Source organism: Mus musculus, chromosome 1 (assembly GCF_000001635.26).
Source record: "Mus musculus strain C57BL/6J chromosome 1, GRCm38.p6 C57BL/6J".
Taxonomy (NCBI): domain Eukaryota; kingdom Metazoa; phylum Chordata; class Mammalia; order Rodentia; family Muridae; genus Mus; species Mus musculus.
The window spans coordinates 173,576,026-173,600,539 of NC_000067.6; the positions used below are offsets into that span (position 1 = coordinate 173,576,026).

The following is a 24,514-nucleotide window of genomic DNA, read 5'->3' on the forward strand; positions in this document are numbered from 1 at the left end:
CTATGCCAGATTTGGATCCATCTGTATATACTACTACCCCATCCAGAAGTGGGAGTTTGGCTGTTATTACTGGAAACACTATGGCTTGGCTCAAGGCAAACTGTAAAATTGGATGTTTTGGATAATGATTATCAATTTTTCCTGAATAGGAGGCAACCAAGACTGCCCAATTGTTAGTTGTTGCTGCCAGGGTTTGGACTTGAGCAGAGGTATAAAGCACAATTAGCATATGAGGTTCTTTCCCAAAATGAGTAATGGCTGCTTTTATCCCCCGAAGTGCAAGTTCAACAACTGCATTAGGATGCCACTCAGTGATTTTTGCAGGGGAAGCATTAGGATGGACCCACAATAAGGGTCCATTTTGCCACAAGACTGCTGTTGGTAACTGTGCAGTTTTTAATATGCACAATTCAAATGACTTTGACTCGTCAATGCGTTGTAATTGAGCATCTTGTAAGGCCTTTTCTATCGTTTGTAAAGCTTGGCATGCAGGTGGGGTAAGTGCTCTGTGGGAGGAGATGTGGTTATCTCCCTCTAATATATCAAATAAGGGCTTTAATTCTGCTGATGGAATTTTCAAAAATGGTCTTAGCCAATTAATATCTCCTAGCAATTTTTGGAAATCATTCAAAGTATGTAGTTGATCTTTGCAAATCTCTAATTTTTGAGGAACAATTTTGTCAGGATATATGAGTGACCCTAGGAAGGCTTCCATTCGAGCAACTTGCACCTTTCTGGTGGCCACCTGCAATCCCCATTGCCCTAACGTTTTTATTAATATAGGGTATGCATCTTGAAATAAGTGTGAATTTTTATGGCAAATCAAAATGTCATCCATATAAATTATCAAAAGTAATGATGGAAAATGCTCTCTAACTGACTTAAGTGCCAATTGCACATACAATTGAAATATGGTGGGGCTATTCACCATCCCCTGAAGTCAGACCTTCCATTGGTATCTTTGATCAGCCTCTAAATGATTAATGGCTGGGATGGTAAGTGCAAATCTTTGCCTGTCTTGAGGGCATAAAGGTATAGAGAAAAAACAATCTTTAATATCTATAATTATAATTTCCCAATTTTTGGGTAAGGCAGAAAGCAATGGTAACCCTCGTTGAACTGGCCCAAACAGGTGCATTTGTACATTAATTGCTCTAAGATCATGTAATAAGGGCCATTTGCCAGATTTTTTCTTAATTACGAAAATAGGTGTATTCCAGGGTGAGGTAGAGGGCTCTAAATGACCCAAACATAGCTGTTCAGAAATCAGTTTTGTGGCTGCTTGTAATTTTTCAGAGGAGAGAGGCCATTGAGAAACCCACACAGCTTCCTGTGTAAGCCATGGTATGGGCATGAAGCCCTCAAAGGCCCCTAGGAAAAACCCAAACCTTGTCTTCCATTATTACCTTCTTGAGGGATAGGTTCAAGTCTACCCTGCTGTCCTTTCCCTAATCCCCTTCCTTCTTTATAGCCCATTTTCTTCATCATTTGAACAGCTTGTGGCGAGTATTCATTAGTCAAGGTCATTCCTAGTGCCTGTAAAATGTCTCTCCCCCAGAGATTTACTGGGAGTGGTAAAACATAGGGAGTGAATCGTCCCATTTGACCTTCAGGCACTTGCCAACTCAAATAACGGGAGCTAATAGTGGGGCAGGACTGATAACCTAACCCTTGTAAAGAATGTGATGACTGAGTAACGGGCCAGGCTTTTGGCCACCAGTGGGAAGAGATGATACTTTTATCTGCTCCTGTGTCTAAAATCCCTTTAAATTGTTTCCCTTCTATAACTAATTTTAAGGATGGCCTGGAGTCAAGAGGAATTATTAAGTAAGCAGAATCATTTCCAGTAGAACCAATTCCTCTGGCAGCTCGAGGGACACCAGAGGAAGGAAAATAGCCATGTAGGCTTGGCAAAATTATTAACTGAGCTATTCTATCCCTTTGTGAAATAGAAAAGACACCCTGAGGACAGGAACAGAGAACTTGAAGTTCCCCTTCATAGTCTTGATCTACTACTCCAGGGTGAACAATAAGGCCTTGTAAGGTAAGGGAGGCCCGGCCCAGTATTAGGCCAACACTTCCAGATGGCAGAGGCCCTTTGTAGTCAGTAGGAATGGGTTGCCCCCCCCCCCATTTGGGGCATCAGCATGAATCAGGTGGTGGCACGGAGGTCCAACCCAGCTGATCCTTCTGTTGCCCTGCGGACTGTGGGGTCCACCTTTTGCCTGTCGGGGTCCCATATGTTTTCGGGCCCTGAGACCTGGGGGCCCTGTACTGGTTTTTTAAAATGGCCTCATTATCTACTGCTTGAGGAAATTCTGGCTGCAGGGGCCTGCCTCGAATGTCCTTGACTGACCTACAATCTCTAGCCCAATGATATCCTTTCCCACACTTAGTACATAGTCCTGGTGCTCTCCTTTTGACAAGGGCTCTACAGTCCTTTTTTAAGTGTCCTGGCTTGCCACAATTATAGCAGAGATTGATCTCAGCCATGTCAGGGCATTTTTGCCCTTGTAGAATGGCAGCTGCTAAACCGGCATTAGTGAGTGGCCCTCCAAGCTCATGGCAAACCTTCAACCAGTCCTGCAATCCCTTGCTCTCTCTAGGTGTAATAGCCACCCTGCATTCTTGTGTAGCCTGTTCATAGACTAACTGTTCAATTAAAGGCATAGCTGCCTCTGGGTCCCCAAAGATTCTTCCTGCCGCTTCTGTCATTCTAGCCACAAAGCCTGACAACAACTCCTGGGAACCCTGAGTAATCTTTGTCAAATATCCACTTGCCTCTTCCTTCCTAGAGAGTGCCTTCCATGCCTTAACGGCGGCAGCTGAGATTTGGGCATACGCCCCCCAATGGTAATTTGTCTGATTAGTAGCGTGTTCTCCCTGACCTGTAAGCAACTCAAAAGTCCATGTTCTTTGGTGCCCTTCAACAGTGGCATTGACCCTTGCCTGTGCTTGACAGGAGTCTTGCCACAAAGCTTTCCATTCTAGATACATTCCCATGTTAGTACCTGCAGCTCTTACTACAGTCATCCAATTGCCAGGGGTCATTGCCAGAGTAGCAAGCCTTTCGAATTGTGCTACAGTAAAATTTGCATTGACTCCATAGTTACAGACTGACTCTGAAAGTTCTTTAATCTGTACATAATCCACCGGGGCGTGAACGCATCCACCATTGGCGCCTTCAAAGACTGGAAACGCTTGCTGCACTTTTCTCTGTTCCTCTTGTGGAATGAATGAGTCTGAATGATACCTCTGCACATAGGGTGGAGGTGCACTAGGACCCAGAGGTTGAGGGCCCAGAGACCACGCAGCAATTTGACATTTGTCTCTAGCTGCTTTCGTGTTATTCTGTGACTGATTAGCTTGTCTTTCATCTGGCTGGTATTTTTCTCCCTCACAGCCTGCCGCTTCTTCCTCTAAGTCTGTTTCCACAGAGGAGCTAAGTTCCTTATCCGATTCTGAGCTACTAACAGCTAGTGCCTTGAACTCATCTAATGGCGGATAGAGGCTCCTTCCCTTATGTGTCCCTCCAGCTTGATCTTTCTTTTTCTCTCCCTTTCCCTTAGTCCTTTTTCTAAGCTTGCCCAGGGCATTTTTTCCCTTATTTCTCTTTTCCTCGGGCTCAAGGCCCGGGGAAAGGCCTTTATTCTTCAGTGCACCTTGTTTCCTCTCAATTTTTAATCTCTCTCCCCGCTCTGTCTCTGATAGACTGTCTTGAATCTCGTCCAGGACTCTCTGCCCTGCTTCAACCATTTGCTGACAATCCTAGTCTGTTAAGCACGATCTTACCAGTTTCCACAATGGCATGGTCCCTGCTTTAAGTTTGCCGTTCTGCTGTTCCCTAACTATATATCCTTTCAGTTTCTCCCAAGAGCAATAGTTAATGACCCTGAGCACACACGGTGCTATGCGATCTATCTCTTTAACAAAGCCATCTATGGTCTTAGTGGTGATTTTTAGGCCACATTGCCTCAAGACCGACCGTAAGGCAGTCACTACGGAGTGGGAAGTTCCCATACTGCTCACTGCCCTGTTGTCTAACCATGCCTGACCACGACTGAGAACCAGTCAGCAGTTCCAGCAGTGGAAGCAAAACGAAAGCAAAAGAAAAAGAACGAGCTCCGTGAAAACAATCAAAAGGCCTCTAACACTGAAGAAATTTCAAGACCGAACATACCTTACAGAGCCTTATGTCCCGCAGTTCTGAACCGGCCCTGCGAACGGGAGATCTCCCTTGCGCCAGTGATGGTATGAAGTTCCCGGGCTACTCAGCGCCACTTGTACCGAGCTAACGTTCTCGCCAGCAAGAACACACTCAGACAATCAGATTATTCTGCAGCAAGCTTTATTGCTTCTTAAAAAGGGAAGACCCAGACCCCGGTAAAATGGTGCTGCTTATATAGCCCTCAGTGTGGCGTTTCAGCACCTGATGTGGCATGTCAGCTCCTGATTAGTTGCTCGCCCATCACCTCATTACTACACCCCGAAATGGGCAGTGCCTAGGCGTGAGTTCACTCTCACAGCTGCGTACAAGGCTTATTTACTAGTTAGGCACAGCGGGAGCCAGCGCCATCTTATAATGGCGATTGCTCACAGCACGGCTCTCCACAGGCAGGGACCTGGAGGAATGCCCTTCTTGTTTCCCGAGGGATTTTTACAATCCTTTCTCAGGTGTCTCGATTTTCCACAGCTGAAACATGTAGCTTCATTCCCTTGGGAATGCTTTTCCATTCCCATAAGTATTTCTGGTATAGGCACTGAATTTCTGTCCCTTCATTGCTGCAGCATAAGCTATACCTTGGACTACAGCTCGTGAGGCATCTACACATGCTTTAAAATAATCCTGTAAGGGTCCTGTTTTATGGATTGGTCTGATCAGGTCTTGGGACAAGGTGCTCGCGTTTTCCCAAGCCAATTGTTTTATTAATATGTAAGTCCCTTCCGAGAGAGGAAACATTCTAGAAACTGTCTCTTCCCATTTAGCCACAAAACTCTCTTATGACTCGTGCTTTTGCCTGATTTCTGAAAGGATTGTGGGCATAGCCCCAGGTGGGGGTAAACTCCACAAGCTAGGGACAGTTATCTGATTATTCTTTCCAGCACTGCCTTTGGAATTTTTAGTTGTGCTGCTGGTCTAGCAAAGTCCTTTTGCCAAGAAGCATGGACACCATGGGCTTAGGTCCATGTTTTGACAAGTTTTCCTTCACTGTTTTTCTGGCCTTCTCTTCATACTCTGTTCTATAGAGAATGTAATCGCAGGAAGTGAGAGTAGCCTTGGCTGTCTGATGCCAGTCGTGTGGAGTAAGCCACTGGCTCACTACTACATTCCAAAACCTGTAAGGTAAAAGGTGCAGCAGGGCCCAATATCTTTACCACTGACTGTAGCTCTTAAGTGTTGTTGTTGTTGTTGTTGTTGTTTAAAAGTGGCTCATCACCTTCTATGTAAATTACTGGGCAAGTGAATAAAATCTCCTTGTCTTTTTGCTTCTGCCACAGCAGCATCAAAACCAAGGGGAAGCAAAAGTCGGCGGTTTTGGTGTTGGTGCCACGATTAAAGGCTTCTCCTTACTGCTGCCTCGGGTCCATGAAAATGATCCCTTTCTCCATCTAGCTCATACTTTGCCAATTCCTCAGTTAAATCTCACTCCTCATCAACTTCACCATCACTTGTCTCTGTCCCACTTTTCTCTGACCTTTCCTCTTTTTTGCCTGTATTACACCATTTCTTTTCACAAGCAGACGGTCTCGCTTTCTGATCATCAAAGGGCTCTGAAGGAGCTTCCTCTGCAAGAAATTCAAAGTCCGTTTTCTCAGTCAATAAATCCCTCATTTGTTGCCATGGAGTAAAGGCATTATTGGGGACTTCCTTAGATAAATTCTCTTCATGAAACCTCCTCATAACTTTACCTACTTGCTTCCAATTCTCCAATATCAAGCTTCTCTCCTCCAGAAACCAGGGGCTGATTTTTTTTGCACAAAATCATACAATTCTTGTAAGGATTTATCCAAGACCTTTAGGCCCCGATTGGACAACATGTGCTTAAAGACTGATAGAAATAACTGTTTCCGTTTGGACTCAGACTGCCCCATGTTAAAACTTACTCATTGTCCTCAAACTGGTGATCCTTTACCAGCTGGTCTGTAGCACCCAGATGAGATCCTATCCTTGCCTGAGAAAAAGAAAAGAAGAAAAGGAAAAGAGAGAGAGAGAGAGAGAGAGAGAGAGAGAGAGAGAGAGAGAGAGAGAGATTAAAACCTTACTTTTCCAAAGTCCCTGTTTGAGACGAAAGCTGCCGCAGACTGGACTCAGTGGGTCCCACAACCCATGGTGAACCAGGAATTCGGTAATCACGTGGACAAGGAGTCAGAGGGTTGACAGACACTGACACAGAGAAAGTGCTGTGTCTGAACATAATTTCTCAAACTGAACATAAGATTTATATTACAGATGAAACAAAAAAGTTAGGTGACACATCAGCCAAGGTACATTGAAGTAATCTGACACAAAACAAAAAATGCATACATAAAGACTGAGAGGAATCAGGCAATATTTACAATTGAGATAAGTTCAGCCCTATCTAAAGTCAGCTATTGACAGGAGCCAGGTGAGGATTTCACACCCTAGTCACAATTTATGCTATTCCTCTGAGCCTTGTGAAAGCTTGCACCAGGGGGGTTCTGCTCTTGCTGACCTTTTCATGAATAATGCAATACTGTAGTTCCTCCTTAAACCACAACCCTCCTTCTTCCTAGGCCATTGTAAATTCTTGCATATGGGAGTAACCAGGCTGCTCTTTTAAGTGTCTGTAGGGAAATCTCCATTGGTCAATAGAACTCAACTTTCTTCAAAAATGCAATGTAGTCTGCCATAAGTGACTGTAATGAGGATTCTAAGTTTACTATTTTGAACTAGTCCTGAGATTGCTAGCTCCTATTTGGCAAACTGTGAGATGCCAGATTACTAACTGTAAACACTGGGGCATTTCATCTGAATGAGTAACATTCTTATGAAATTCCAAGCCCAGGGGTCAGCTACAGGAGTGCCTAGGACATTGGTGAAGGCCAGGAAGCAAAGTTCAACCTGATTTAGGTATTTGTAAAATTATTTCTTAGAGGCACCTATTAATAAAACAATACTGAAAGAAAGCACACAGATCCATTCACTGATTAACACAGGGATAAGTTTGGAGCATACATGCTATGGGGATGCCAAGGCTCCAGGAGACTAAGTTTCCATGAAACTGTTTGCTCAGAACTGTGTCCAAGCTTTTGAGCCTGCATGCAGTCCTCATTGGAGTGGGTGTGGCATACAGGAAAACACAAGTAAAAAGGTGAATGTTTTGAATAGAGCAATCCAAGACCTAAAAGTGGAAGTAGAAACAATAAAGAAAACGCAAATTGAGGCAAACATGGAAATGAAAAACCTAGGAAAAAGGTCAGAAATTACAGATATAAGTATTATCAACAGAATATAAGAGATAGAAGAGAGAATCTCAGGTGTAGAAGATACGGGAGAAGAAATTGAGACAAATGTCAAAGAAAATTCAAAACATAATAAACTCCTAACTCAAAGCTTCTAGGAAATTCAGAGCACAATGAAAATACCAAATCTATGAATAATCAGAATAGAGGAGAATGAACATTCCCAGCTCAAAGGACATGAAAGTATCTTCAACAAAATCATAGAAGAAAACTTCCCCAACTTAAAGAAAGAGATGGACATAAAGGTACAAGAAACCTATAGAACACCAAAATAAATGGGACCAGAAAAGATAATATCATCACATAGTTATCAAGACACTAAATGCACAGAGCAAAGAAAGAATATCAAACGCTGCAAGGGAAAAATACCAAGTAACATACAATGGTAAACCTATCAGAATTACACCAGACTTCTCATCAAAGGCTATGAAAGGCAGAAGAGCCTGGTCAGAGGTCATTCAGATTCTAAGAAAACACAAGTATCAGCCCAGGCTAGTATAACCAGCAAAACTCTCAATCAACATAGATGGAGAAAACAAAATATTCCAGGACAAAAGCAAATTCAAACAGTATCTATCTACCAACCAAGCCTTACAGAGGATCCTGGAAGGAAAACACCAACATAAGAAAGATACCTGCACCAAAGAAAGGACAATATATTAAGCACCTTACAACAAAGTCAAAATCAGAGAGCCACACACAAATGAATACACCTACAAAAACAAACATGTCAGGAACCAACAGTCATCTTTCTTTAATATCTCTCCATAATAATTGATTCAACTCACCTATAAAAACACATAAGCTAACAGACTGGATACACAAACAAGATCTAGCTTTTTGTTGCATACAAGAAACACACCTCAACAACAAAGACTGGAACTATCTCACAGTAAAAAGATAGAAAAAGGTCTTCCAAGCAAGTGGTCCAAGGAAACAAGCAGGAGCTGCTATCCTAATATCGAATAAAATAGACTTTCAACCAAAAGTTATCAAGTGTGATGAAGGACACTTCATATTCATCAAGGGGAAAATCCACAAAAAGAAAAGTCTCAATTCTGAAAATCTATGCACAAATGCAAGAGCACCGAAGTTTAAAAAAGAAACTTTACTAAAACTCAAAAAAACACATTGAACCCCACACAATAATAGTGGGGGATTTCAGCATTCCACTCTCACCAATGGACAGGTCATTGAAACAGAAACTAAACAGAGACACAGTGAAATTAAATGTGGTTATGAACCAAAAGGACATAACAGATATCTACAGAACATTTCACTCTAAAAGAAAAAAATCCTTCTTCTCAGCACCTCATGGTACATTCTCCATAATCGAGCATATAATTGGTCACAAAACAACCCTCAACATATACAAGAAGATTGAAATAATACTATGCATTCTATTAGACCACCATGGCCTAAGGCTGGTCTTCAATAACAGCAAAAACTACAGAAAGAACACATACACATGAAAACTGAACAATTCTTTACTCGGTGATAACTTGAACAGGGAAGAAATAAAGAAAGAAATTGAAGACTTTCTGGAATTTAATGAAAATGTTGACACATTATACCCAAACCTATGGGACACAGTGAAAGCAGAGCTAAGGGGAAAGTTCATAACACCAAGGGCCCTGGTAAAGAAACTGGAGAGATCTTAAAATAAGAACTTAACAGCACACCTGAGAGCCCTAGAACAAAAAGAAGCAAATTCACCTAAGAGGAGTAGAAGGCAGGAAATAGTCAAACTCATGGCTGAAATTAACCAAATAGAAACAAAGAAAACAATACAAAGAATCAGCAAACCAAAAGCTGTTTCTTTGAAAGAATCAGCAAGATAGATAAACTCCTAGTCAAACTAACTAAAGGGTCGAGAGGCAGTATCCAAATTAATAAAATCAGAAATGAAAAAAGAGACATAATAAAAGAAGTGGTGGAATTTTTTTAAAAATCATCAGATCCTACTCTAAAAGCCTATACTCAAACTGTAAAATCTAGATGACATGGATGGTTTTCCAGACTGATGCCACATACCAAAGTTAAAACCAAGAGCAGGTAAACTACCTAAACCAGCCCATATCACACAAGGAAATAGAAGAAGTCATTAAAAACCTCCCAACCAAATGAAGCCCAGGCCCAGATGGATTTAGTGCAGAATCATACCATTACTTCAAAGAAGGCCTGATACCAATTTTCCTGAAACTATTCCATAAAATAGAAATAGAAGGAATACTACCTAAGCCATTCTATGAAGCCACAGTTACTCTGATACATAAATGACACAAGGACCCAACCAAACAAGAGAACTTCAGACAAATCTAGCTTATGAATATTGATACAAAAATACTCAATAAAATTCTTGCAAACCAAATCCAAAAACAAAACCATCATTCACCACGATCAAGTAGGTGAATCCCAAGGATTCAGGGATGTTTCAACATATGGAAATTCATTAGTGGAAATACACTATATAAACAAACTCAGAGAAAAAAGTAACATGATTATCTTCTTAGATGCTGAAAAATCACTTGTCAAAATACAACATCCCTTCATGTTTAAAGTATTAAAGAGATGAGGAATTCAAGGCCCATATCTAAACATAATAAAAGTAATATACAGCAAACCAACAGCCAATATCAAATTATATGAAGACATACTTAAAGCAATCTCACTGAAATTAGGACAGGACAAGGATGCCCACTTTCCCCATATCTATTCAATATAGTACTTGAAGTGCTAGGTAGCACAATAAGACAACAAAAAGAGATCAAGGGGATGCAAATTGATAAAGAAGAAATAAAAGTATCACTATTTTCAGATGATATGATAGTATACATAAGCAACATCAAAAATTCTTCCAGAGAACTTCTCCAGCTGATAAAAAAATCTTCAGCAAAGTGGCCAGATATAAAATTAACTCAAATAAATCTCTAACATCCCTGTACACAAAGGATAAACATGATGAGAAAGAAATTAGGGGAACAATATCCTTCACAATAGCTACAAATAGTATAAAATATCTTGGGGTAACTCTAACCAAACAAGTGAAAGACCTATATGACAATAACTTCAAGTCTCTTGAGAAAGAAAGTGAAGATGTCAGAAAATGGAGAGATCTTCCATGCTCATGGATTGGCAGAAATAACATAGTAAAAATGGCCATCCTACCAAAGACAATTTATAGATTCAATGCAATCGCCATCACAATCCCAACACAATTCTTCAAAGACATGGAAAGAGCAATTCTCAAATTTGTCTGGAAAGGCAAAAAACCCAGACTAGAGAAAATAATTCTTAATAATGAAAGAATGTCTGGAGGGATCGCCAACCCTGACCTCAAGCTTTACAACAGAGCAATAGTGGTAAAAACTGCATGGTATTGGTGCAGAGACAGACATGTTGATCAATAGAATAGAATTTAAGAGACAGAAATAAAACCACACAGTTATGGTTACTTGATTTTTTTACAAAGAGGCCAAAAATATACAATGGAAAAAAAATAATCTTCGATAATTGGTGCTGGTCTAACTGGCTATCTGTATGTAGAAGAATAAAAACAGACCCATATATGTCACCTTGTACAAAGCTCAAGTCCAAGTTGATCTAGGACCTCAACATAAACCAGATACACTGAATCTGGTAGAAGAAAAAGTGGCAAAGAGCCTTGAGCTCATTGGCACAGAGGGAAGTTTCCAAAACAGAACTAGAATAGCTCATGCTTTAAGATCAAGAATTGATAAATGGGACCTAATGAAACTGGAATGGTTCTGTAAGGCAAAGGACATAGTCAATAAGACAAATCGGCAACCTACAGATTGGGAAAAAGTTTTCACTAACCCCAAATCTGATAGAAGGCTAATATTCAAAATATATAAAGAACTCAAAAAGCTAATCAACTCCCCATCCCAAAACAAAACAAAACACAACAACAACAAAAAAAAACAATTAAAAAATGGGGTGTAGAACTAATCTGAGATTTCACAACTGAGGAATCTCAAATGGCTGAGAAGCACCTAAAGAAATGTTCAAAGTCCTTAGTGATCAGTGGAATGCAAATCAAAATGACCCTGAGATTCCTCCTTACACCAATCAGAATAGCTAAGATCAAAACCTCAGTTGACACTACATGTTGGAGAGGGTGTGGAGAAAGGGGAAGACTCCTCCATTGCTAGTGGGATTGCAAACTGGTACAACCACTCTGAAAATCAATCTGGAGGGTCCTCAGAAAATTGGAAAAAGATCTACCTGAAGATCCAGATATACCATTCTTGGGAATATACTCCAAACATGTCCCACCATGCCACAGGGACACAGGTTCCACTATGTTCATAGCAGCCTTATTTGTGATAGACAGAAGCTGGAAACAACTTAGATGTCCCATAAAAGAAGAATGGATACAGACAATGTGGTTCATTTACAGAATTAAATACTACCCAGCTATTAAGAATGGGACATCCTGAGTTTTGCATGCAAATAGATGAAGGTAGAAAATATCATCCCAAGTGAGGTAACTCAGACCCGAAAGGACATGTATTGTATGTACTTACTAATAAGTGGATATTAGCCAATAAATAAATAAATAAATAAATAAATAAATAAATAAATAAATAAATAAATAAATGTACAGAATACCCAAGATACAGTCCACAGAATTTAAAAAGTTCAACAAAATAAAGTGCCCAAGTGAGGGAGGGAGAAGGAAGCAGTCACAAGTGGGGAGTGAGGAAGGGACCTGGGAGGGAAAGTAGACAGGGTGGGGCAGGAGTGGCTGGGAGAGGGGAACCTGATCTGGTATAGGGTGAGGGAAAAGGACTGAAGCCCTGAGGGCCAACAGAAAGAATGGAAACAGGAAACCCCAGAAGATAGGAGGGTGGGGGGACCCTCCAGAATGCACAAGAGACCTAGGAAGCGAGAAACTCTCAGGACTCAAAAGGAGGGACATTGGATGAAATCAGATTTATACAGTAATGAGAGGGAACTTATAGAGCCCACCTCCAGCAGGAAGAGTGAGAGATGGGTTGCCATCCCACAGTCACACCTCTGACCCATACTTGTTTGTGTCTGAAAGAATTACAGGGATGGAAATGGAGAAGAGCCTGACGAAAAGAAGGTTCAGTGACAGGCCCAAAGTGGAATCTAGCTCAAGGGGAGGTCCCAAGGCCTAACACTATTACTGAGGCTATGGAGTGCTTACAAAAAGGGATCTATCATGACTGCCCTCTGAAATACCCAACAAGCAGCTGAAAGTGTCAGATTCAGATATTTGCAGCCAGCCAATAGACAGAAGCATGTTACTGAATTGGGGAATGCTGAAAGAAGCTGAGGAGAAGGGTGATCCTGTACGAAGACCAGCAGTCTCAATTGATCTGCATCCCTGAGTTCTTTCAAACACTAGACCACCACACAGACAGCATACACCAGCTGATATGAGGCCCCCAACACACAATCAGTGGAGGACTTCCATGTCTGTGTTCATTCATAGATGATGCACCTAACCCTCAAGATACTGAAGGCCCCAGGGAGTGTAGATGGGGTAGAGAGGAGGTCTGGAGCAGAGGGTGTATAGGGAGGGGCAGGGAATGGAATGTGGAATGTAAAATATTAATAACAAATAAAATTAAATTTAAAAAAGGAAATCATTGAGAATACATTTTATATTTCTACATTATATTTTGCATTTAAACACTTCACCTATGGTAAAAAAAAAAAAAGAAAGTCAAAATAACAACAAAAAAAAGTAAAACGAAATAAATGTTTAATTGTGTTCCTTAAAGAACAAGGGTGTTTAGGTGTTCAATGAAATGTAGGATTTCATAATACAGCAGAGAATAAGAGGAGTGTAAAATGAATTTAGGAAGGACCGCAAATCATATGTTTAAAATAGATAGTGACTTATTTCAACTAGACAGTATATATCATAGATGGTTAATCAGAATATCTTCCAAGATTAAGTTAATTTTTGTCTTCATTATATGATGAGAATAGCCAGTCATTACCTTGAGTGGTGTTGCTGGAGACAGAGACATGGCAGGAAAACTCCTGGGCACTGTTACAGAAGACACCTGAGGGGTATTATTGTAACTGCTGGATATTGTTGCTGCAGACACCTGAGGACTATTACAGCCGTGGGCCATGGCTGCTGGGTAGAGTTGCAAGGTCTGGGCACTTCCAGGAAATGTTGCTGGAGTCACCCAAGGGTTATTGTAATGGCTGGATACTGTTGCTGCAGATACATGAGGACTATTACAACCAATGGTCATTGCTGCTAGGTTCATTTGCAAGATCTGGACACTGCTGGGCACTGGAGTCACATGAGGGTTACTATAACTGCTGTATACTGTTGCTGCAGACATCTGAGGACTATTACAACCACTGGTCATTTTTGCTGGGGTTAGTCGAAAGGTCTGGGCACGGCTGGGCACTGTTGCTTGAGGCATCAAAGGAGTTTGAACACCACTGAGTAACCTTGCTGAGGTCACCTGAGGTTTAATGAAACTGCTGGATACTGCTGCTGTAGGCACCTGAGGACAATTATGACCACTTGCCTTTATTGCTTGAGTCATCTGAGTGGCCTGGACACTGCTGGGCTCTGTTTTTGGAGACTTCAGAGTAGCTTGGTGACTACAAGGAAGTGTTGAGGTTGCCAGACATGTCTGGATGGTCTGGATGCTGCTGGAGGCTGTCACTGGAGGCACCCGAGAAGATTTGTCACAGGTGGAATATGGTGCTGAAGAACCCTGAGATGTTACCAATATGGTGGACGATATTTCTGTAGGCTCCAGGGGTGTCTGGAGACTGCTGGAGGCTGTTGTTGGAAATCTCTGAGGAGTCAGGGGTTCACCCTCAGCCTGGCTTGTGCTGGTTGCTGAAAGTAATGGAATCTTAGGCTTTTCCTTCAAAAACGGTGTTGTCATGGTATCAGGTGATTCAGGGATAGTATCTTTGCTTTCCTGAAAGGAAATAGTTTTGAAAAATTCTTTGTATCCTAATAAACAGTTTTCAAAAAATCAGATCAAACAAATCTTTGTCTTTTTCCCCTTCAAAACTACTTCTGTTCTGCCAGCGTCCCCGCAATAACTACCCTACCCCATCTGGGCTGCATGAGGCATCTTTAGAGTGCATGTAAGTACTTCCTAAACCTAGCCCCTTCCTTTCCAATCAGAATGTCTCTTAGAAACCTGGGCTCTAAATTTCACTGGTCTGGCTCAGAATACTGACTCTGCATATCTTAAAAAACTAAGAAAAGGGAACCTGGTATTATTCAACTCAGAGTTACTGGATGGGTAACAAGCCATACAAGCAAAACTGGCTCCCATTTGTGGGTTTTTCTCCCCTTATCTTCCCAAAGAAATCACTTCAAAGTGTCTGCTTTTAAGGACACAAGAATCCCCCACCCCACCCCTGTCACTCTCCTCTCAGGTGATCTGATGAGAACTGTGTATCAGATTCCCTGAGATATGGACCACAGAGTTAAATTTTCAGGAGATCAGATGGAGCTCAGTTGATACAGTATTTGCCTAGTACTTGGTAGGCAGGACTCATTTTAATATTTTCTTAGATATTGGTGTGTGGCAGAACCTTCCCCTAATAAATAAAGTTTTCAAGGAGCCAATCAATGGGTGAGTAAGTGGGATTTCCCAGTGGGAGAGGGGAAGAGGGAAGGCAAGAGAAAGATTCTTGCTTTAGGACCAGAGAGAGCATGGAGGACTAAATGTAGGTAGCAGAAGCCCCTGGTACAGGTGACATTTTCGCCTGGATCCATTACTGGAGAATTTATAACTTAGAATAGCTTACAAATTAGGATGCTAGTTGCTGAGCCCAGAAATTGTGTTACCTGCTGATTATAAATTAAGATTGTGTGGGGTTTTCCTTCACATGGCTACTCAGCTGGGTTCCAGAGAAAGGAATGGTGGCAGGGCAACCCAGCCAGCCATGGGAATTTGGAACCATGGGGCGTGCATTGCAATGACCCGCCATGGGAACTTAGTGGAGAGATTTCCGCTCTGAGTCAGAGAGTCAGTCAGGCTGAGAAAATGCTGGCCTGCCCACCACTGGTGCCTTGCTGGTGGGAGCATGGATTTTTTTTTAATCTTCCACAACAAACGTCCTTTAAATATAAGGACCTTTTATATTTGGTTAAATGAAACTATTGTATATAAACTATAAGCACACATATAAGAAGTATGTGTATATAAGGCAATACACATGTTTAGGACCTTTTAATATACTTATATACACTCATAGGAGGCATAATACTTAAAATATTTTAAACTTAGCTTTAAAAGTAAAAAGCAATAAAAATGAGATCATGTAAAACCTTTAACTGCCATCTTAATTGTCACTGTTTTCTTTGCTTGTTTTCGATCCCTCAGTATGTACATCTTCTGAGAAACAAAAGAAAGAAATAGATGCATCCAGCAATGGTAATTTGACAAAGAAATCCATACCAGTGAAAAGACAGGGTTTTGTTTATTCTGAAGATAATGTAGTAGGCATAGTAAACAATAGGAGAGATGAAGTGCTTTGCTTTCACAGGTCCAGTTGCAAAGGACTGTGCAGATTTGCTGACCAGAATCACATCCAATGCATGATTTGCCAGTGTAATTGTAAAATATGGTCATTAAAAAGTCGTTGCTCAAACAAACAAAAACAAAGAAAAATGAAATAAAAGAGTTGATGTCATCCAAACAAAACTGATTATTTATAGCTTTTTCTTCAGGTTTAGGTATGTTTTAATTATATTATCATTACTTATGAAGACAGATAATTAGATGTGCACATTGATTTTATATTCAAAGTAAAACAACTGTAATAATTAAAATGACAAAACATTGGTCATATAGACAGATTCCTGGTATGATAGAATTCAATAAAGTAAACATATGTAAGTGATTTTCAGAGTTTCGCAAAGTACACTATAAAAGAATGAATGGCTACATTAAATAAATAAGTTAGTGGGAGATTGGATGATAAGCTGCTTCAAGATTTTTATCATTGTGAAGAAGTCTGGAGTATCTAGAATGAATAGAGTCAATATTTCTGCCAATCAAATTGTAGCTCACCTGGTAGGTAGAACACTTGCCAAGTATAAAGGAAGCCCAATCATAACTCTTTTAAATGTATGTACAGGTAAAGTGTTTTAAATGATCAAATTATGTGATAGTCCTAGTGAAATGAAACTACTGTCTGTAGCCTGTTAAGACCATAAATTGTTTCTTAATAACATATCCCTGTCAAGAACAAAAGCTTCTCACTGAGGTCTTCATGGAAGCATTTGATAATGTGATGGTTGATTTAGTCACATGATGGAATTGTGCAGGCTTCAGGGGTTTGTAGTTTATTTCCCCTTTTTTCAAAGGAAAAAATGCAGACATTTTCTACTTCTAATGGCTCATCTTCTCTTTTGTGTATTAGAGGTTGAACTTGGGATCTTTTGTGTGCCAAGTTAGGTTCCACTATGGGGTTTTATCCTCAGTTCTTGTCATGTGTTTTAAAATTGTATACAGAACAATTATTTTAATCCCAATATAAATAATTCCATGTTAGTGGATTCTGAGTCTATTAATTCCTTGGGAACTGCACTTTGACCATACAAGAGCATAGGATCCTCTTGTCCAGGAACAGAAACACTTCATGCACATCACTACTCTATGCACATGTCCTTGGTGGGAGAACACCTACATTTAGAAAGTACAAGTTGAGTTTAATGTCCTTTTACAGGCTGTGAAAGGCCATATCCTTAAACTGGCTGCTACGTTTGGAAATGTTCTCAAAAGGAAGAATGTTCTCAAAAAGGAGTTTAACGTCCTTTAACAGGCTTTGGAAGGTCATGTCCTTAAACTGAATGCTACTTTTGCAAATGTTCTCAAAAGGAAGAATGAGGGATTTGAGAGGTGACTTATGGGAGAAGAGTATTTGCTGCACATACATGAGGACCTATGATCAGATCCCAGTATCCTCATAAAAATCTGGGCTTTCTGTATGTGACCTGAGACTCGTGAAAGGCATAGACGGGATGGTCTCTGAGGCTTGCTGCCTACCAGCACAGCTCCAGGTTCAGAGAGAGACTGTATCTTAAAGGAGTAAGGCAGAGACTGATTAAGCAGAGTATTTGAAGTCCTCCTTTGACATCAGTGATATCATGCACACACATGTATATAAATCACGCACATACACACACAGACACTCACAAAGCTAGTAATGATTTTATATATTTGTTGCAGAAAATTATATTATAATGAAGTAAACATAGGTTCTTTAGTTTTAAAACAAAATGAGTGATCAGTTATTATGAATATGTTCACCCTTCATTTTGTTTCAGCTAGGTCCTTGGCACACATGAGGGGCGTAGACTAAGTACTCAGAGGAAAGTCCTGGAGAGAACGAGCTTAGTGGATGCCTTTTCAGTGAGATCTTAGACGGTGTACCTCTGATGAAGCTGTCACCATAGCTGGTTCTACTTCCCAAGCTTCCATCAGGCTGGAGGTAAGTGGAGGAGGGCTGGATTCTGATTTTATTTTGGTTTTATTTTTAACTGATGAAATAAAGAAAAGACAATTAATATATGAAGCTCTCCTGTTGTAAGAGGGCTGAAGTCCATTTTATGCATTTGCCTCCTGCTTATGTCTCAGTACATTTCCTGTCCCTGCCACCAACAATACAGACACAGGAAATGCTCCTGGGTTTCCTTGCTCTTCTCAGGTACAAGTGGCATGACACTCATCCCTCTTGGGGACTTGTATGCATCCCAGCCAAGCCCCATCTCAGCCTTTTTATCCTATAGTTTGCTTTTAAGAATATAAGATTTGCATGATGATATGACAGATTATATTTTATAGGTCACCCAAAATTAGAGAAACAGAGGAAGAAGATATAAGCAGTCCTGGCATGTAACAGAGGCCTAACAGTGGGCTTCCATTGTTTACCTTTTGGGCTCCTATTTATTTTCTTGAGACAGGATCTCACCATGAACCCCAGGCTAGCCTTAAACTGGAGATCTCTCTGCCCAAGCCTGCTGAGTGCTAAGATCACTACGTGAGGCAGTATGCCTACCTTTGTTTCTATTTATTTTGAACCCAGTAACTTTATAAAAGGGAAATTCACATTTCTTAGATTCAGAATTCTAATTCAATGTCGGCTCACACTTGTTGCCGTAAGACATACTAATGATGGTGTTTCTTAATTTAGAATTGTGGGTAATTTTAAGTGTGGTATTAAGTTTTTTCTTTGTAACTTTCTACCCATTCCCCTCTATTGGAAGCTACTGTTTCTCCAAGTAGCTTCTGTGTTTTGTTTTCTTTCCTTGTCCCACCCCAAAGACATCTACCTCCAAACCCATTACACTTCTTTGTAGGAAAGGAGTTCCCTAAGTTTCCATCATTTAAAGTGGTGCCATTTTATAGGTCCTGATGTATATACTGGGAAGACTTATCAGCTATGATCACTGCAAGGAGATGGCAAGGTTAGGGAGGGTAGAGAAAAAGTGGGCATCCAGACTGCTTCTCTCTTACCTTTCTCCATCTCTTTTCTAAGTATATCAACACGAGCTGCAAGTTCTGGAATGTCTTCACATACTTCTATCAGTTTGCTCAATCCAGCATCCTCTGGGAACTTTTCTTCCATTAAGTCAGCAATGTTAATTCTGTCATAATCATCTTGCATGTTCTTAGTCAGTTTTAGGTCATGGTTCAGTAAGGACTTAAGTGCTCTAAAGTTATAGTCATTCATATATTCTAATCCAGAGAGAAGAACAATTTGCTTGCAGTAATTCACCATCTCTCCAGTCATGGATAAGCCTACAAGAGAACAACAGTAGACTGAATTACACACATAAGAGACCACTTAAATTATAGAGCATATCTAGGGAGCGAACAGCCCTTGACATAGTGTTATCCATAGCTGTGCATGTGAAAAAAAATGGAGCATTGATTACTAACTATGCCACTGTGGGAAACAGTGAGTACAGAACCACTTGGTTGGTATATCAGTCTAAGGAACTCTTCCCTGTTGATGATGATGGGTGAGTGAGGTTGCTGAAGGTGGTTATGGAAAAGCGTGGAAATCACCATTTGTTACAGTGTATAGAGTATGGGCTGTGAAGGTTGAAATCTCAGGTCCTTTTTTCCATTGTATATTGATCCTGGACCTTGGTTCTTCTCCCCATTCTTCTTTTTTCTCTTTTAACAATTGTTTATTGTTTAGTTAATTTATTTATTTACATCCCACTTATTCTTCTCCCACCTGATTCACCCTCACAGAGTTCCTACCTCCCCTTTGCCCCTGAGAGGGCAGTACCCCCTCTCCAATATTCTCCCATCTTGGTGCATCAAGTCTCTGCAGGATCAGGCACATCCTCTCCCAGTGAGGCCAGAAGAGCCAGCCTTCTGCTACATATGTGACAGGGGCCTGGGGACAGTCTGCTTATGCTCTTTGGTTGGTAGCTCATTCTCTGGGAGCTCTCAGGGGTCCAGTTTAGTTGACACTGTCTTTATTTGGTACTAGAACCTGCCCCTAGGTATCACCCTGTGACTTGCTGACTTGCCCATGCTCAAGTGGCTTATCTATAACTGGTCTGTTTGTTCTCTCAGTGTATAGGAAATGGGTGTTGGCTACAACAGGTTGAACCTGGCCCAGGCATTGACTCTAGTCCACTTGGCTCTTTGTTAAGCAGCTTCCATTAGCATCCTGTCTCACCAGGTGTTAGACCTTGCTTTCTGTGACCCTGGTATTATAAGTTTGCTAAGTATTTTCTAGTGCCAGAAGGCAGCATTCACTGGAGGGTACTATTTCTATAGCTACTTGCTTTTTCTCCTGTTAGACTTGACTTTGTAAAATGGGTTTTCCTTGCTCATAGTGCCAGTTTTCTCTGTATAGGCTGTGTTTAAATGCTGCTAAAACAAGTTAATAGCTGACCAGTTTTTTTTTATGAAAAAAATTTTTTTAATCCTTAAAATACTTCAGAAGTCCTTGGATAATCTGTTTCTTTTACATATGGTTCTTATATATTTGTGATATGACACACTTCAGAATGCACAACATCCATTCCCTTGGCATGCTCTGTGAAGTAGATGGTGTCCTTTTCATCACCATTCTTGCATTGCTTTCTCTGTCTGCCATCTCATCTATGATGACCTTTAAGAACCAACTGAGACTTTGCCTTCTGGAAATTCCTAATATTCTTCGACTAGACCAAAGTTCCTTTTCTATACATGATTAGGAGTTTCTGTGCATCCTTGTTAAATCTCGAGGGTGGATTAAATCTGATATTTGCTTAGTTATAAGTCATTTTAGTTATAGGGTATTTTATCCATCTGTCTGTCTCTGTCTCTCTGTCTCTCTCTCTGAGTCTGTGTGTGTGTGTGTGTGTGTGTGTGTATGTGTGTGTGTGTGTGCGTGTGTGTGTGTAATATTCTAATCAGAGTGCTAAATGTTCTCAGACTACTAACTTTTTTCAACAGCATTGTCTGGCAGACAGGGTTCAGAGGATGAAAGGCAAGTCTACAAAGAGAAAAAGAACATTGATGGTGAGGAACACTAAAGAAGATCAGATCATATGAAAGACCATACTCTTTAGAGCAATCAGATTTCAGCAAAATAGTGGGATGATTTTATATTACAATGGCCTAAGATACTACAAACCAAAGGAGTTTCAAATTTTTGAAGGTTGTATTTATTTTATGATTTTGACAAGAAGCTTATACCAAAATATAAACTGATGTGAAATGACAGGAGATCTTGATATTTTTTATATAATCTGATTACATGTAAATGCTCATTCTTTGCTGTTAAAATATTAATTTTTAATATTGCAATAATGATCCCAATCTCAACAATATTCAGTAGTATAGTATTTCAGGTATTTACATTAAAACCCATCTTCAGCCAGCAAATCCCAGATATCAAAGTATACTCATCCCCAATGGTGCAAAGAGGTACCCTTAATTTACCCTATATAAAACAAAACCTGAGAATAAGTGTCTGAATGTAGACCAATTCACACTCAGAGAAGAAAGCCTCAACAGTACTCTCTGGCATCAATGCCTTGGCAGTTTCAGATGAGCTAATACACCAGGAAGAACTCTTGGAAGTGTGGTAAGAAAATAGTATGTGCAGTTGAGAGCTCCTCAGAGTAAAACCTAAGCAAGGTGAAAACTGGGTGAGTCTCTGCCTCAGGAGTGAAACTCTCCTCAGAGAGAGGAGAGACAGGAAGGGCATCAACAGGACCACTGAAGGAGGAAACAACATAAGCTCAGTAATGTTGTTGTCTTCACTTGTTAGCCACTTGAGTCATAAGAAAAGGCAAGAAAAGAAATGCAGATGTCCCATAAAAGAAGTAGTCATAATAAAATCCAGAAAAATGTGTCCTCAACCTACCCTAGAGGACTTAACATAATTGGTTAATTAACATCTTTTGTCAAGTTTTTTTTAACACATACATCTAAAGGTTACCATTAAGACATGAATTCATGGAAATTATAAAATAAATCCTTTTTATAGTAACTAATAAGGGCAAATTTTTCTATATTAGCATTGTCTTAATTAGAACCACAAATAAAAATTCTTCTCAGAAAATCAAAATAATGAAAATAGTTTACCTCCTAGAAATAGATAAGTGTTTTAATAATAGAAAGTCTAATAATAACTTAAAAACCAAATTTTTATGCATGATTTATTTATCTTAATTTCTAAATGAACAGGGTTGTAACTTTTGTAAAATCTTAGAAAGTCTGGGCAGCATAATTAATACACCTAGTAAGTGATAGATCAACCATAGTGCACAGAGGGACTGCAGAAGAGTCTAAAAGTGTGAAGTATATATCTAGTTCTGATGAACCCTCCAACTCTTTTCTAAATCTTACCACCAGAATACAAAATCAAAGAAAACTAAAAAGACAAATAAACCAAAGCAATTAACTTTCAGGATGATACAGATTAACAATGTCTACAATTCCACCATATCCACTTGAAGTAGAAGTGAATGAAGACCATTTAATGTGCTTCTTGAGTCAATAAAACCCCAGGTTTGCAATCACTGTGAATCTGGGACACCTTTGACCACATATGCCCATTGGTGCCCAGACTATGTATGGTTGCAATACTAGATAATGCAGCCTGAGAGCTAGATGCATTTTTCACTGGGTATTATTACCTCATGACAATTTTTCCTGTCACAAACACGTCTTTTGCCCAGCCATTCACTACAACCACCAGGTTCTAAGCACTCTCCAGCCAAGAAAACAAAAGCCCTCTTCTTATTCACTTATCCTGACTTACCTAAAAAAACGTGTATTTTATAATCTGAAATATGCCCCTTTTCGGATCAGTCTTACTGGTGGAAGAATAAGGATGCCTAGCATATTTATGAGCCAAGGACCTGAATCCAGATACTGCAGATTCACTGCTCAGTGTAGCAGCCACCAGCTTGGCTTCCTTCTCTCTCCACCAAAAGATCAACAGGGATTTCACCTGTAGTCGTGTGCATTCACAGAGAAAGCAGGGGGAGGACTCACCTCTTCAGAAAATTCTTCAGTGGTATCCAGTTTTGCAGGGCAGGAAGCAGTGAGTGAATGAGCAAGTGAGCAAGTGAGTGTGTGTGTGTGTGTGTGTATGTGTGTGTGTGTGTGAAGATAAAAAAGTAAACAGTAAATCTCTCAGAAGGTGATACAGAGGATTTTGTAATCTCCTGAAATTCTGAGAAAATAAAGTGTTTTCAGAGAGAGAGATGGAAAGCTGACACTGGGTAGAGTCACTGCTCAGCTGCTCAGACTGAGGGGAACTGGTTTCTCATCCTGTGCTACTTTGTGGGGAGTGGACAAGGTTCATAGCTTTCGATTTCCTCAGAGACGGAAACTCAAGAGTTTCCTTCTTGTAAACAATAACCAAAAAAGTCAAAGAGAGCTAGTTACACTCAGGATGTTTCTTGCAAATCTTCATAGGTACAAGATTTAGATTTATAATCCTCATGTCCTACAGGCTTGCAAAAGGATCCCTAGGAACCTTCATTCCTTTGAATGAAGGTGAAAACTTAGACCAAAAAAGCCAAGTCACCAAGCCTCTTCTTTCTTTTCTGCTCAGGACAGAGTCAGTATCAGGAGATCTTTGCTGTGTTAGTTGCCTGCTGCATGTAAATGAGTTTCAAGGAAAATCTAAGTGAAACAGCTCCTGGTTTAAGTCATCCCTGTAGCATCTATGCATCCATTAGTAGCTCCCAAGACCTAGACTTGCCAGAGCATAACATTACAAACACACAACTCCAAGCTGCAACCTCAAATAGATAGAAAGGCATTTGGCTTTATCTACCTCCCTCTTGATTATAGAACTAAGCTGTCCTCCTTCAATGGTGAAGTAAATGTTTCCTCAGTGTCTCTACATTATTCACTGGTAAGCACAGGGAAACCTGGGTCCTGGGAGTCAGTGGGAAACCTCGAGCTTTGATTGAGATTATGGGCTGAAATAATGCTTGTCCTGCTACATTTTTTCTGAAATGGAGAGTTCAAGGATTAAGGATTGCTGTAATCCTGAAACATGGAACAAATGGCATCAAGCAGCAGATAATGATATTGGAGCCTGCCAGCTGGTCTGCAAAAGAGGATGATGCCATAGCTAGGTAACCAGTCACCTGGATGAAAATGATGGGAGTTAAATTGCTTTCCAACTGCTAGTCTTGGGCAACTTCTGGATGTATATGCCTTTGATAGTAGAACAGTTGGGGGAATCACCATCCCTGACCTCAAGATTTCTTACAGAGCAATAGTGATTCAACCTGCATGGTATTAGTACTGAGACAGACATGTTGATCAATGGAATAGAAATGAAGACCCAGAAATAAAACCACACACTTCCCATCACTTGATCTTGATAAGCCAAAACTATATAATGAAAAAAAAAAGAAAGCATTTCAAAAACGGGTTTTAGTCTAACTGGCTGTCTCTATGTAGAAGAATGAAAATTGACCCATATTTATCACCTTGCACAAAGCTCAAGTCTAATTAGATCAAGGACCTCAACATAAAATCAGATACACTGAATC

At 40.3% G+C, this 24,514-nt stretch overlaps 1 protein-coding gene across 15 annotated transcripts in view; it reads right to left on the reverse strand.

Annotated features, from left to right (window-relative positions):
- The window catches only part of Ifi213 (interferon activated gene 213), a 33,069-nt gene extending 9,746 nt beyond the window's left edge, over nt 1–23,323 (reverse strand). For 6 of the 15 annotated variants that reach the window (XR_003956542.1, XR_003956540.1, XM_011238852.2 and 3 more), the window contains exons 1-5: nt 22,995–23,295; nt 18,996–19,280; nt 17,913–18,019; nt 13,482–14,435; nt 6,106–6,173 (exon numbers count right to left, since the gene is read on the reverse strand). Coding sequence is in view for 11 of the 15 variants with exons in the window: in XM_011238852.2 (XP_011237154.1) it covers nt 6,106–6,173; nt 13,482–14,435; nt 17,913–18,019; nt 18,996–19,272 (1,406 nt within the window). In the remaining 4 variants the exon portion in view is untranslated. Of the gene's footprint in view, nt 1–4,331; nt 6,174–13,481; nt 14,436–15,931; nt 18,020–18,995; nt 19,281–20,930; nt 20,983–22,994 lie in introns of those variants that run through there. The other 9 variants (NR_160907.1, NM_001368798.1, XM_030255721.1 and 6 more) reach the window with 7 other exon arrangements.
- Nucleotides 23,324–24,514: the final 1,191 nt, after the last annotated feature.